Source organism: Macrobrachium nipponense, chromosome 44 (genome assembly GCF_015104395.2).
Source record: "Macrobrachium nipponense isolate FS-2020 chromosome 44, ASM1510439v2, whole genome shotgun sequence".
NCBI lineage: Eukaryota > Metazoa > Arthropoda > Malacostraca > Decapoda > Palaemonidae > Macrobrachium > Macrobrachium nipponense.
The window spans coordinates 49,923,757-49,939,577 of NC_087221.1; the positions used below are offsets into that span (position 1 = coordinate 49,923,757).

The 15,821-nt window shown below is 38.6% G+C and overlaps 1 protein-coding gene across 1 annotated transcript in view; it reads right to left on the bottom strand.

The window, feature by feature from the left end:
* Positions 1-15,821, bottom strand: part of LOC135203994 (uncharacterized) — a 42,098-nt gene that overhangs the window by 25,146 nt on the left and 1,131 nt on the right. The window contains exons 2-3 of the mRNA XM_064233917.1: positions 15,129-15,204; positions 14,401-14,502 (exon numbers count right to left, since the gene is read on the bottom strand). Coding sequence (XP_064089987.1) covers positions 14,401-14,502; positions 15,129-15,204 — 178 coding nt within the window. The remainder of the gene's footprint in view (positions 1-14,400; positions 14,503-15,128; positions 15,205-15,821) is intronic.

Below are 15,821 nucleotides of genomic sequence, written 5' to 3' on the forward strand. Positions count from 1 at the left end.
AATTTAATTAAATGTGCAATGATAAAGCAATGAAAATAACTAAGTCAATTAAATTGTGAATGCAAATGAAAATATAAAACAAAAAGACACACTTCAATAAGAAAATGAATAAGTGCACAAACAATGGAACAGACACAAACATAAAATATATCAGCAATGTGTAAAAGTGTAAATCTTTTTCATTCAAAAACACTGTAACCAACAGTTTTTACCAAACCTTCGTAACAGACAACAGTTCCTATCAATTATTAGTTAAACACAATTCCTATCCATATTAGTTAAAGTTAAACACACTCCCTATCATTATTAGTTATTCACTGTTCCTAACAATTATTAGTTGCAACTAATAAAAATATACAACACTTTACCTTGGTATACCAGTTTCTTTCTCTGCTTAGCTGCAGCTTGTATATTACACTTTCACAAAAACCAGGCGCCGTTACGAAATGTTTGTTCAGATTCCACAAAAGAAACTAAATACTACTAAATAAACTCTAAGAAATATCAAATATTAAATTCTCACAAGTTACAAGTGACCAAATTTACGTTACGTTAATATAATCTCAATGATGTCGCGGGAGAGAGAAAGAGAGAGAGAGAGAGAGGGAGAGCAAGATGTTAATGCCTCGGGGTCTTAAGATAGAATGAAAATCTCTTCCTTTACGGAAATGACAGAGCAGATGTCTCAAAAATGTTCTAGTCACGAATGCTTCTCGAATCTTCTGAAATCTGATGCAATCTTACATACAAAAAGTGCAATACCCACGTGGGACTTGACAAAGATATACACGTACCAGACGAGTCTGAAAAAAAAAAAAAAAGAAAGACGTACCCGACTCGACCGAGACGAAGAAGTCTTATCACGTACGATGACAGATTCTCCAAAACACAAGTGAAGATTTGAGATCGCTATCAAGACGCGTTGACAGATTAGGGAAGCAAACGGAGATCTCTCTCTTTACGTTATATATATATTCTTTTACAAGATGTAAATGCGAAATCTGAACACACATTTTAAAACATCCTATTCTAAGCTATCTAGGAATCTGAAAAAATGTTGCATATTCTACATGATATTTCAAAGAGGGGAAAACATGCATTTTGAAAGTAGCAATATATAATAATATATATAATGAAATGCAATGTCTCGGAGTTTCTTGTCCTACATATTGCCAGCGTGCGGACCGCTTTTCACACACAACTCAATTCCAGACAATTTTCCTCCGAGTCAAGTGAAATGGCCAATTTCAAATGGCTCTAACGGTAAACGCTTTCAGCGTGATAGGAGTGTTGTCTGGACGTGGCATGACGTTCCTCTGAAGATCCATCTGTGTTCGCCTCAACCTACGCCAAGCAAATATGTTAGTGGTGATGAGAATCACCACCGTAACGCATATCATGGCCAGCGACACGTAGAAATGCAGATTCCCCACTGCATAACTCCTTGACGTGTGGTCCATCTCAGTTAGTTGCATCAAACGATGAGCCACCTTCACGTTGTATGGGAGAGGTAAGGCGGGGATTATAGTGGTGGTCCACGAGAAATTTGCAAAATAAGCCCGTTCCCTGATGATAGTGTTAACTCTGCGGACCGTGTAGTTTGTGGACGTCCCAATGCAACCGTCAATGGCAACGAAGATCTGGGAGTGGGCCGTTGATCCATCTGGACACGAGACTTGAAAACCTTCCTTGTCGTATCGCATCCCCGATCCGTTGTTCAGCCTGTAATTGAACTTATTATCTATACCTAACTCGCATGAATCCATTGATATATGATGGAATTCAAAGGAGTCAGCTGTACAAACTTTATTATTCATGGCATCTGAACAGTGAGTGAATTTATCTAAGTCCTTAATGACTGTATGTTTCCTTATCAGGGGAAATCAATACGAGTCCCGTCAAATTGGATATTACTGGACTTGAGTTATTCGTCACGAAAGTTGGTAACGGTGCAATTTTGTATGCTTGCCAGGCATCAGAAGAATCAAAGGGAATTGTAATCATGATCCTGTAATTTTCAACGATAACTGATATTAAACTATAATAAAATTCTATCTTATGGGCGTCTAACAAAGGAACATAACCCAGTTTCTCCCGTCCATTCTCCAAAGTTAAAGTCAGATCTTTAATAGGCAAAAGATGTGGTGATAGAACACCCCTTGTGGCTAGTGTGATAGCTTCCACATAGTCTTTTGATTTCTCAATAAAATGTGAAATTTTGGTACGGATATGATCTACTTTCGAACTATAATACGCTAACGTTGCCAGCAAGTGTTGCACTTCCATAATCTGATCGATATTACTAGATATTCGTTTCACCAAACTCATTTTTTTGATTAATTGATGACAATTTGTTTACGAAGTTCTGACAAAACTAATTCGTTTTCATGTTGCAAAAACTCAATTCTCTTATTCTAATCATTAATTTTAAGACGATTTGAAATTCCTAAGCCTAAACTTGCAACAGATCCAAAGATGTTTAGTGCAGCAAAGATAAACGGGTTGCGTCTTTCTAGGCTATTGTGTCGCAGTCCACGTCAGCAGATCTCGAGCCAGACCTTCTGCCTCGGCAGTTTTATTTTGCAAGTCGTATGATAACATTTCCGCGACGCTTAGTGTTTGTGCTAGCGAACTCTCTGGATTAAAAGGAAAATGGCGTTGTTGCATTTCATTCAACGATACAGCGAACCTTGACAGGTCGCTCTTTAGGTTAATGACGTCATCCTCCGGTAGGAAAATCGCTTGCATATCTACTTCTATAACTACATTGCTTACTGTAATGAAAACGTCTTCTGTTCTTTCAATAATAGTGCCATGTGAAAAGTCTATATTTTTTGTTTTAGCGCTCTTCCCACACGACAAAGATGTCTGAACGAACAGTACCACTCCTTCAAAAAGCTTCATTTTGGAAACCTGCAATGAGTAAAATATATGTAATTACTCATGTTAAAGAAAAATGTTTACATACAAATATTATATATACACAAGTTATTATACAAGTTTCATAGATACAAAAATTTCCCTCACTTCCTTCTACCCTTCTTTTAATTTCTTATGTGTGCCAATGGTATGATTCTCTTATCAGTGGGTTGGGATACGTTTTGAACTCTAAATCTATTGGCCGTTAATATTTCTAGATGTTAAACGGGCCTTCAAACTTAGGTGTCTGTTTGTAGTTGAGTCCCTAGTGTACATATACTTGCATGTATACCTTATCACCCACGGTATATGTTTTAGTTGGCTTAGCTATCTTATCATGATTTCTTTTCATTATGATTTGTGATTCTTCTAAATTCTTACGAAGTATATTATATCGACTTATGCTTGCATCCATAACATCTTTTAGAAGATTTGATAAATTGGTTGTAGGCGTAAATACATGGAAAGGCGTTCTAGCTGGGGTACCGTACAGTGCCTCGTGCGGCGACATTTTAATAGATACATGATATGAGTGATTAAGAGTGCTTAGGACCGCAGGTATGGCAATATCCCAGTTGGGGTCCAATCCCTCGAGTGTAACTCTTAATATGTTTAAAACCTTTCTATTTGCTCTTTCCACTGGCCCATTAGACTCTGGGTGGTAGATCATGGTATTGATTTTCTTTATGCAAAGGAATTCACACAACGAGTTAAGGAAATGATTATTGAATTCTCCACCCGAGTCAGAGATTATCATGTGTGGAATTCCATGTTTACAAATATAGCACTCGTAAAACTTCCTAGCGCATTCGATCGCGGTTTTAGTTTTAAGCGCTATCAATTCTGTATATCGAGTCAAGGCATCTATGATTACTAAGAGTTCTTATTTCCTCTGTCTGACTCGTAAAACCCTGTTAATAAATCTAAGTGTACTCTTTCAAAGGGTTGATTGGGCACAGGATAAGCCCCTAGGCTGACAGGTGTCTTCGTGTGCCCTTTGTTTTTCTGACAAGTGCGACAATTAGCTATGTGCTTTTTTTATATCTGCAAGCATCATATGCCAATAAAATAATGATTTGGCTTTCTGTGACATGATGGAGAACCCTGGATGGCCATGTAATGGATTTGCATGCAACCAATTTAAGACAGTTGGTGTAAGTGAGATTGGTACCACTACCTGGTCGTTAGTCACCTGTGGTGTGTTGCGGGTTTTCCTTGTCACGGATCTACACAGAATATTATCCTTGATTATATAATTCTGCTGCGTATACTTTATATATTCCTTTTCCTTAGGATTTCTGTTCAAAGCATTTATGATTTTTTCTAATTGCTGATCTTTTCTTTGTTCAGTCTGTATTAGTTCAGCGCTCCAACCCAGATCTTCCTGTTCAGATACAATAGGCATGGATGTTGATATATCTATTAATTCAGCTAATGGCTCCGTACAAGATGATGCGGGGTTGCGTGATAATGCGTCAGCAATGATATTTGCTTTCCCAGGTAGATACCCGATCCTCGCGCCAAAGTCTTCCTTATCTATTACTGCATATTTACTTTCGCAAGGTCTCAGTTTACGTGAATAAAAAGCTATAGGGAAAAACTGTTTGTCATATTGCTGAAGCAATACCCCACCTACTCCTAGGTCTGAGGCGTCTGTTGCAATAAAGAATTCCTTACTGAAGTCAGGAAATTTTAATATAGGAGAACTATACAGTTCATCTTTCAAGGTATCAAACGCCTGTTGATGCTTCTCAGACCATATGAAATCTACGCCCTTCTTTGTAAGATCAGTTAGGGGAGCGGCTATTATTGAGTAGTTGCGTATGAATCTCCTATAGTACCTGCTACACCCCAGAAATTGCTGTATTCCCTTGACGTTAGTAGGTATCGGAAAGTTACGGATAGCCGACACCTTATCGTGGACTACTTTAAGACCTTGACTAGACACCGTAAAACCTAAATAGACTAGTTATGTTTTGAAAAATTCACACTTACTTATCTTTACCCTTAAATTATGCTGTCTTAGTCTCTGTAGCACTAGCTCCAGTTTACGTAGATGTTCTTCTGAGGTATTAGAAAAGATTACAAGATCGTCCATATAGGCATGTAGGATATCCCCTAACAAGTCTCCAAACACTATGTTGATCATTCTAGTAAATGTTATGGGAGCACAACGTAAACCAAAAGGCATACGCAAAAATTCATAATGTCCCCTGGCTGTGCTGAAGGCAGTGTATGGGATACTCTCTTCTTCTAAGGGTATCTGGTGAAAGCCTTTAAGTAAGTCCAAACTGGTAAAATATTTGTTCTGACCTAACAAAGATAAAATATCTTCAGTACATGGCACTGGGAATTCGATCAGGGATCGTTTCCTCATTTAAGCGACGGAAATCTACACAGATACGCCAAGTTCGATCTTTTTTCGGTACGACTAGTAACGAAAAATTATAAGGGCTGTTCAATTTCCTAATGACTCCTTCTTCTAGCATTTTACCTACTTCATCATTTATCTCATTCTGGAATTTCATGGGGAGTCTGTACGAAGGTACATAGATAACTTTCTGCTTGTCTTTTAACCTTATTTGGTGTTCTATGACATCCGTTTTTCCTAAGGATCCCTCAGTAGTGGAGAAAACATCATGATATTCAGTTAAAAGATCAAGAAATTTCTGCTGAATTTCCTCTTCTTGAATGTCTTATTGATTTTTACTTTTAATAGATTGCAAAAGGGATTCATCCGCAACTAATTGTGCGTGATTGATCTCAGTGACGGTAATAATGCGATGTTTATAAACTTCCACATCCAAGATATGTTGATTTTTGTGAATTACTATAGTGGTATTCAAATGATTACAGACCTCAATGTTACATTGTTGTTGTGAGCCGACTGTATATATGGTTTGTGTGACGGACAATCCATTAGTTTTCAAAGTGTCGGAAAGGATTAACATTTCAGATCCCGGCAAAGTTTTCTTTACTCGCACTAATATATTCGAAGTTACGTTTGGCTCGAGAGTTTGCGTGCAAGCTGATTATTACGGGTGAACGAGAATTCTGTTGGGTCGCATGGATTATCTCTTGATTCATGAGACAAGTGATTGGTTCCTCAACGTACGTTACTGTTTTATTTGTTGTCTCCTTTTTGTCCAAAACTGATTTTAAGGTGTTAGAAGACTTATAGAATTTTCCTTTGATATACACGCCATGTTTGGCAGGGGCTAAGGTAATGTTTTGAGTGCCCATAGACGGGTATCCTATAATTACCGCTGGATACATATCAATGTTTTGTACAATGATAAAGGTATCGGTAAACGTGCGCTTACCGACCTTGTACTGAATATGAGTTACTCCTACCACATTTAATTCATTATTTCCGATCCCCGAGAGCCTTACTCCAGACTTCTCGATAGGGAAGTTCGAAAACAACAAGTGGTGAGTCCGCAAATCCATGATATTATGTGAACTAGACTTATTATAGCGTGAATTTGTTGCAAATCTACGGGAACCTGCACTGATTTTTTGGATCCGGCCGTGTGTTTCATAGGAAAATCGATTGTCTCACAATGATCTGGTAAATGATTAAATTGGTTATTTGATACAAAAGATGTTGATATGAATGACCCAACATCATCCTCTCCCCCATTGGAGTTGACTACGTGGTATTTGCTTTGCTTTGCACACTCGGAAAATTCGTCTGACCTTTGAGTTTTGGCTAGACGGCCCGGGAACAGAGTTACTTGAAGCACGATTTGTTTGTTTCTGATGTTGAACAGCATTGCTGTTCGCCTGCTTCTTCTTATAGTACTGAGGATTCTTCTTCTTGTTTTCATTGGCAACAGTTTGCGTGTTTCTAGGATTCTGCTGTTGATTTCGCGAGAAGCAACGATTATATGAATGAGTGGAGCTGTTATGAATTGAACAATAACGCGTCCTACAGTCTGAAATCATGTGTCCTGGCTGCTTGCAATTGTAACAAGTCGTCCCTGCAGCTTTGAATTTTATTTAAACTAACGTTTACTTGTTGTGGCTTTATTTTCATTTTTTGCAAAAACTTGAGTAAGCAAGGAATCGAGGTCAGTACACTTAGACATGTGCTTTTTGATCTGTTTATACACATCTAGTTCCGTACTGTCGGGCGTTAACTTTATGTCAAAACACCGCACTAAAGCTTCAGGCAACATAACTGTCATGCAAGTCAAGTATATCAACCGTATGAAATCTTTCACGGCGATATTGGCTCTTGTAACCCAAGTGGAGTTACTTAAGTTATCTTGATATTCATTTAGTCGGTCGGCAATTACTGCCGCCCGTTCTACAACATTAAGCTGAGTCATAGAGGCTTGATTAAGGATATTCCTTAAAGCCAAAACTACATCTAAGGCTTCTTCACCGCCATATATAGCACGTAGCCTAACTTTGAAATCGTCCCATGTAACCGCCTCTTGGAAAGAGACTCTTCTAAGATATGCACTAGCATCTCCTTTAGCAAAGTCTATGAAGCTTTTAGCTTCCTGTAATTGTACAGATGGGTCTGTGATGCATTTTGCGTTTAAATGAGCATCTACTGATGAGATCCATGACTCGACTTTGAGGCAGGAACCCATTGACCCAACCTTGAAAAGGGACTATCGCTGACTAGCACTTACTAGAGTAACCACGGGATTGGGTTTACCGGGTGTGGAAGAGCCAGCCACAGTGGTTGCCATGTTCACTTTTGCTTTTTTCTTATCACTACGATTCCTTGCGATCCTATCAAAGTATCTACATGAGTACACACGTCCACTGCGTAAACGCATATGCAATATAAAATAAAGATGTGTTGCAGATTATAGTAAAGTCCCCCAAAATGATAATATTAAAGACAGATAATGTGATAAAGATATTTCCGGAGAACTTCTGGAAGAAAAAGGAATTAGCAACGAAGAGAAAAAAAATTCTGCAGGCGAGAATTCGTAGTTGAAGATAGATTCCTGTAATGAAGGAAGATTAAGATTACGTATAACTCACCCCAGGAATAATGGACGATCGACTCGTGATGTAAAACATTTCACTGATAAAACCTGAATGGATAAAGGATGTACTTAGCTTTAGTATATATGCAGGAAGACTGTTGTTGTTGTGATGACGTCACAGCCTCTCTCTCTCTCTCGCGTTGCTCCGCGCTTGACCCAATCTCTTCGCCTTGGCTTCTGTTCGTGCGTTGCTTATTTGTTGAATGTTTCGCTTCCCATGGAAGATCCGATGCTGCATTCACGTCCGGTTTGATTCTTGTAGATATGTGATGAAAGTCGTTCTCTAAACGTTGATTTGGCAGCTCGAATACGTCTCGATGAAGGACATTTCTTAGTGATGTTTACAGTTGCCTATGTTGATTGAAGATCCTGTTCCTTCTGTTTTACTTCTGATTAGTTACATTCTCGATGATTCCATTTGCTTCGGTAGACGGTAGATGTCGACGAGCTGCCACCATTATTTAACTGTCTCCGGTCCACCACTTACAATGTATAGGACAGAGATCAGTTATGTGTCTATTCTTGCGACTGTGATATGCAAGCATTTGTGGTTCCTTTTCCTTTTCTCGTTGAAGTGACATGAAGTAGATTTTCTTCTTCTTCAGAATTGGGGAGATCACTCAAACTTCCTGAGTTAACTTCTTAACAACTTTATTTCTCTGCTCCATCACTGGAGTATAGGAAAGGTTGGTCAGAATTGTTGATAAAAGTGTTATACAGACAAATGCAACCAGGCCACTGCAAGCATTGCATGGCATGGTCTAGTTTTACGTCCTGTTATGGCTGTTGATCACCCTCCTAATTCGCCAATGACCCCTTGGGTCTTGGGTTTATTTACAGATATGGAAAATATCTGTATTTATGTAATGAATTGCATTACATATATAATTCTTTGCTATAAAGCGATTACCATGACAGTGCCAGAGAGTCACTTCCATAGTTTTCAGAGTCCGAGAACAAGAGATTTATAACAATACATATTCTCAGCCTCATCATTAGTTGGGGTTGCTGTTTCTAATTAGCCCCCTCCAGCTTTTTCTATCTAGAAGGGCTCTGTTAACATAGCAGATGTTGGCAGATGCTTTACAGATGGATGCCCATCCTGAATCCAGCCCTCCCTATTAATACAGGCTTGGCACCAGCATTGAATTCAGTTGGCTTTCCTGCCCCTGTAACTATGTTTTACAAACATACGCACACACATATAGTATATAAAATAGCCTGCCTATCTATTTGAATACGAGAGACTGCCTATCAAATTCTTTCCAATATGAATTTCATTTTCTTAAATTACTGGGCTTGTTTCATAATCCAGTCGTCAAAGGTAACTGTAGCTAGTTCAACACTGGTAACGGTGTAGGACCTCGCTGGCAAATTCCAGAGATGTATACACTAGTATTGCACAAGCACCGTTTTTTTTTCTTTTCTTTTTTGCCATGCCCATAGATTAGGTTACGTTAAGTTGGGTTAGCTCGGGTTAGACCAAAAAGGATTCTCGTAGGTAATTTGGGTGTGGGAAACGTAATGACATTATTTTCAAGAAGATTCCATGGCTAGTTTTTTTAGGATATCCTTCCAATGCTTTCAAGTTTTCTGACTCTGCCAGCAGGTCTCTCCACAATTGAGGGGACAATTTGGCCTTTTATAAGACATTAATCATGGAAGATATCCTCATAGGCAAAATAGTTTCTCTGTGTTTCACTTTGTTTGGTTTTATGTACAACCCTCCACAGGGAAGATTCCCTCTCTAGGAGGCACTTGTAAGTTTTCTAATTAAGTTGCTTCTTGTATTTTATAATTGTCTTTTAGTATTTTTTCACCATTATTGTAGCTCCTGCAGCAAAGGAGAGTCTTTAGGTTATTCTTAAAGCTGCTTTCTTCTTGTGTGATCTTCACTTCAGACGGTACTGGTGACATATGCCAAATGTACATCTACCTTTATTAATGAATGTCGTTATATGCACAGACTGCTTGAACTTGAATTAATCTTGATTTTTCAGTATCCTAAAAAGTTTTAACATTGATACAGAGTGGAATATATAACTTAGGCCAAAGTTGAGGTCATTCAATGCTGGAAAGGAATTTGAGAAAATAAAAAAAAAGCTTTTAAAGGTGTGACAGGATAATCTCGTATTTCTACTATGAAAAGAATGTTGTTAGGAGAGGTAGGAAATTAGGATGGAAGAAAGAGAATGAGAATAGAAGTATAGTAAAAGGAATGACAAGGGTTGCAGCTAGGGACTAAGTCGTTGATTATCATATTGAAATTATGACTACTTTGAACACCAGATTTCTTGTAGGAAACTAGGCCTATTGGATTTCTTTGTCTGTAAAATTTTCCAAGAAAAAATGTCTCCATTAATAAAGTGGAATGGCAGGTGCACTTTCCCTGAGACAGTGAATGAGTTCTAACTTGAATTCCCAACTAAATGCATCCGATGCCGCTTGATGTAGTCGAGGTTCTGAATCACGAGGGTAACCTAGCCCGGCTCGGCTTCATTCAAAGGAATTATAGCACTAACGATTATTAAACACCAAACATGCAGAAACAGTGGATGGCTTAGGCATAGGGGATTTAGTCTCATGGTTTTTAACAGAGAAGGAGTATTAAATTAGGAGTTACATGGCTGTATAGGGATGCCACTAGCCCTGTGACCTGAGAGACTTACCTGTGATGTACCCAGATGCGAAAGGATGCCTCTTCAAAGGCAGTCGTTGGTACACTGGTCCGGTCCCCTCCCCATTGTTTGAGAGGCAGCTTCCCCAAGCACCAGCCTGTTTCCTGATGGCCTCGATAAGATGGTGTTTGCCCTTGGGGCAGCATGGTCACGTGACATCTATGGTGGTCGTTATGTAAATTCACAGGACTTTGATCTGGGTAATTTCACTCCCGGTAGCAAATTCCCGAAATGTATAATAGCATTGCACAATCGCTAACATTGTTTTTTTTTTGCCATGACCCTAGGTTAAGTTTGGTCAGGTTAGGTTAGTTCAAAGAGGTACCCTCCAGGTAAATTGGGCGTGGAGAAATTTAATGAGATTATTTTCAAGGAGATTCTAGTTTTTAAGATATAGCGCCCCTCTTTTCACGGGAAGGTTCTAGTTAATAATAGGTTACAGTTCGTGAATATGCCTCCTGGTATTTTAACTCCTGGGAAATTGAGCCTAGGTTTCTTTAACACCCAATAATTTGACACCCAAAATAACCAAATAGATCATCATTAGTAAGCATATATTTGGAAAAATCTAGTTTATGAAATGAAAATGACTTGATTTAACTGTTTATCAAGTCAAAGGCTTAGTTTACAAATAATTTTTCTTTTTTATCATTCATATATATCAACGACATTTGGCAGTAGCTGGCCCTGAGGTTCTGACGGTACAAAGCCATTTCTATAACCATGTCTCATACTATTCTCAGTACCCACCCTTTAGGCAAAAAAAGCTGTAGATTGCTGAAGTTACATTTACGAAAGAGGAAACAAATGCTGATAGAATAAAAAACAAAAATTAATCCGACCTCCACCTTACTCAGGTCACATGCTAGATCTTCCTTGCATATATAAGCCATAAACATATTCCTAATGTTTAACGTGAATTAAAAAGGGCTAAAATCTACGGGCAAATAGAGCCTTGTTTCACTAACGAAAATCAAAATAAATACGCAATATTTTATCAGAAATAAATTTTCTGTACTGTTTAACATGCCCATTATTTATTTTCTACACTTTCATTCTAATAGATAAATCAAAATGATCCTATCCTAAAATTCCTGTATCTTTGACTAGGGGATGTTTATTATGAAACGTTACTTCCCGATGTAACAGATGCCAGTCTAGGCGGGAATATCACAATTAGATTTAATATCACAGCTAGCATCACAAGGTGAATTATTTACAGCATCGATGATGGTCATGGGGAACTGCATTATGGTAACCAACATAGGAACTGCGATGCTGAGTCAAAAGAGTGGAAAGTTGCCTTGGAAAGAATGAATTGGAAATACAGACAGAGGCAAAAAATGGTAACTGACTCCACTTGAAATTACTCCATTACAGTGCATGGGCGTCTGTGGTCTTGTTTTCTTTCGAATTGCTAAGCAGGGAACAGCACTATGGCAATAAAGGAACACATGGGGGTCCCTGTAGGAGAGATGGAGCAAAAGGGGGAAGAGGAGTTAACAGCTTCATAGCTGGAAATCTTCTAAGGGCTCATGTAGGTTGCATCCTGGTTTTATAATCTCGGTTCCAATGGGCCTGTGTCCAGGCTAGTTCCTCTGGCCAAAGATAGACTCTGCCCACTGCAGTCCCAAAAGGGATTAATTATGGAACAGCCAATTGGAACAGCGTAAGATGATTCATGAGGCATTCAAAGAGAATGGAAGCTCAGTGAAAATGGGCGACTGAAGAATGTCTGAATTTCCTTTCTGGAAGGAGTTATTTTTTGCTCGGTTCTGGCTTAAATCCTGAACAATATATATTGTTTCAAAATGTGTAGAGGTGATAAAAGTGATTATAGAGATTGTTTGGGCATAGTTTTATGTAGTACATTATGTAAAGCCCCGTCCACACGGTCGAACTTTGCCCAACAGACTTTGTTCGATGTGACATTAGAAGCAGGAAAAGTCAGAACTTTATCCCCAGTTTCTCCACTTCCGAGCTCACATCGAACAAAGACTGTCGGGCAAAGTTCGACCGTGTAGAATGGGCTTTAGGTGAACAGCAAAATTTTGAGTGAACTTCTGATAAATGTTAGGTTTGATAGCAATCATAGAGTACGGGTTTAGAGAAGGAATGACAGTGTCTTCTTTCCTCTAGAAACCTATTGACTAAGAAGTTTGAAAGTGAATGGAGAAGTTTGCCCATTACATACATGAATCTGAAAAAAGGTTCTTGATAGAACTAGCACACGTGAATATAAGAGTAACTGGGGATGCGCACAGATGGTAATCTGTTCAGAGTGATTAAAAGTTTTTTAGGATTAAGACAAAACACGTGAGATCATGAAAATGGGAGAATGGGTCCAAGTCTTGGGTATTCACAATCTTTACTGATGTATCGATGCAAAGGGCCAGAGAAGATGTGGATACAGAATTGTGAATAGATTTAGTGCTTCACACCAAGTATCCAGGTTGCCCTGGATGCTTTACGTCTCATGATCACAATCAGAATATATGGAGTGAAGACTCACAATGACAGTTTTCTATTAGTTTGGGTCAACAAATCAGTTTCCATTATTGGCCCGTTTCTTCCGAAATATATTTCTGAACTTAACATACATAAGGTTATCAAAGAAATGCTAACTATGCTGCTACATTTATTCTATACAGGGTCGCAAGAAAAAAATCACTGATTTACAATGTTCAAAAGCTTTCTTAACCTAACTTAATAAATTCTAAAATACATCTGGAGGGAAACCAAATATACGAATCCTTTTCCTCCTGTCAAGAGCTGCTATGCGAATGCCCCTTTAGCACAGAGGAACGTTGTAATTAGCGAAGGTGCAAATAGCTGAAGCCGAAATGGTGATGCTGGTGTTGGTCAAGGTTGATGTCACGGTGAGAGTGGTGGTCGTGCTCTGCCACAAGGTGAAGAAGAGCCTCTCGTTTCTGTCCTCCTTCACCGCCTGCGGGACGTCCTCTGTTGACTCCTCCAGTTGGACGCTTTTCTCTGGAACCTGATCATGGATACTGATTCTTCGTTTCCGCCTCAAGCGACGCCCAGTACATCCTTGAAGTGGTGGGCCCCCGGTCGGCGATGTTGCTGGTAAAAAATAGGAAATACTTCTAGTCACAGATAGTAAGAATAACTCGGTAATAAGAAATTTACCTTAGTTATAGTGTCTGAGAAACACATTTAAAAATTGGATACCAAGTGGCCCCCTGCATACGGACACTGAAAGACTTCCAACAATTGGAGAGTGAGATAAGGGGAGATTGAAGGACTTTCACTCATTGGAGAGTGAGATAATGGGAGGCTGAGAGCCTTCCATTATTTAGATATTGAGATACTCCCAGAATCAGGACACTGAGATACTTCCAGCGGTAGGAATTGGACATTCCTTTTCATTTATCTTTTTATACTACCGTCTGCCTCTTTTATCAAAGATTTTTGAACATTTAAAAAACTTCATCTGTCTTTTTCAGACCTTCTGGCCGTAACTTCTCTCCAGTGAATTCGAAATGAAAACGGTAATTTAAATTGAGAAAGTTTGTTGATTTTATTTCATGGAGTAATATAGTAAATATTTATCCTGGTACTATTTCTGCACTTCATATATACACAGCCTTGGGAAGTCTAACCAATAGAAGAAGACACGTAGGATTCTCTTTCATTTACTTAATTTGGTACTTGATCATCAGGCGCTTTCTGTCCATCTAGTATAAGAGATGCTTGGCAGACAAACATAGTAAACAAAAGAAAAACTATAGACCCCTCGACTTTGTCAACAGGGGACTAAGGAAACTTACTGACAGCACAGAAGTAAGGCACAGTCGTCAGCACGACGCTCAGCGTCGTGACAGTCGTCGTCTGGTAAGATTTCAGGAAAAACTTTGCATCAGCACTTTCTTCTGCAGAGGAACAAAAATTTTAGAAATAAAGGAAACTTTATGATTAAACCAATATAAGAAGAGTCTGAAAACCTGTAATTGAGAAAAGGAGTTATGAGAAGATCCTGAGTGAGGAAGAGAATTTGAGAAGAGCGAACAAGAGAAATAGAAGATTGAGAAGAGTCTGCACTGAGATAGAAATTTGAGAAAAGTCTCTTGCCAGGTAAGGAGAGGTGATTCAAAGCGAAGGAAGCTTCAGTTTTTGTACTCTCACTGAGGCAAGCGTTGGACGAAGGAGGGAGGTTTAGAGCACTGGTCTGAGGTCTTCTCAGCATAAGGAAAAGATATTAAATTAGAGGAAATATCAACAAACCCTGGCAGTGTGTGCAAGTGACAATAAAAAGATCCAAAACATTGTCCAAAAACCTGCAGGGCAGTAACGTTGGGCTGCCAAATTGAAGGTTACGATAGTAGGTTAGTTTAGGTTTGGACAAGCTAAAATACATGAAGATTCTCCCTTCCCTCCTTAACTTGACTCAAGAAACATTCACTTAAAAATACCTTCAGAACATACATCTATTTACTTTAGAAGTTCTCAAAATCTATGTCAAAAGTTCTTGATGAAATTCAAACTTATAGTGGCTTACCTTTGACCTCAGACGATCCATGCACCAGGGCAGGAGCGGCTATTAGGCCTAGCAGGACTATACTCAGAGTCAGCTTCTGTACAAAGAGACATGAAAGGACGAAATAGAAAACGGGAAACCGACAACATCTGTATTTCTTGAAATAACAGAAAATGAAAGCTTTTCAGGTTATATCGAACAGCAGTTTGGCCTTTCCTTTTATGCCGTTGGAGTCGAAGAACAATTTTGTAACAAAATTTGTATACGACGAAATCTGTTCATATATTTTATAGAGCAATGCAATCCAATATGCAATATAAATTCCATTGCACAAAATTTTTTTCGAATACAGTCGTCTTAACTGATCGTGCTCTGCAGGTATATTTTATGCCATGTATATCTAATGTGTACATCAGAAATTTCGTGATTTAGTTTTTTTTTACTTCAGCGGGGCACCCTGTCAACATATTAAAAAGTTCTGCGTTTCCTCATTGTCATTATACTTTCGTTTCACTTTACACCAATGATCTCATTTCAGTAAACAAGAACTAAAAGTGATCTCACCAAGTCAAAATATGTGCGATGATATCAATAATTATGGGCATGTCAGAGATTCAGTAGGTAATACCAGATCAAAATCTTAACAGTACAAAAATAAAGCAAAAAAAAAAAAATTAAATAATAATGAAATGTCTGATGCTACACTATTTGCTG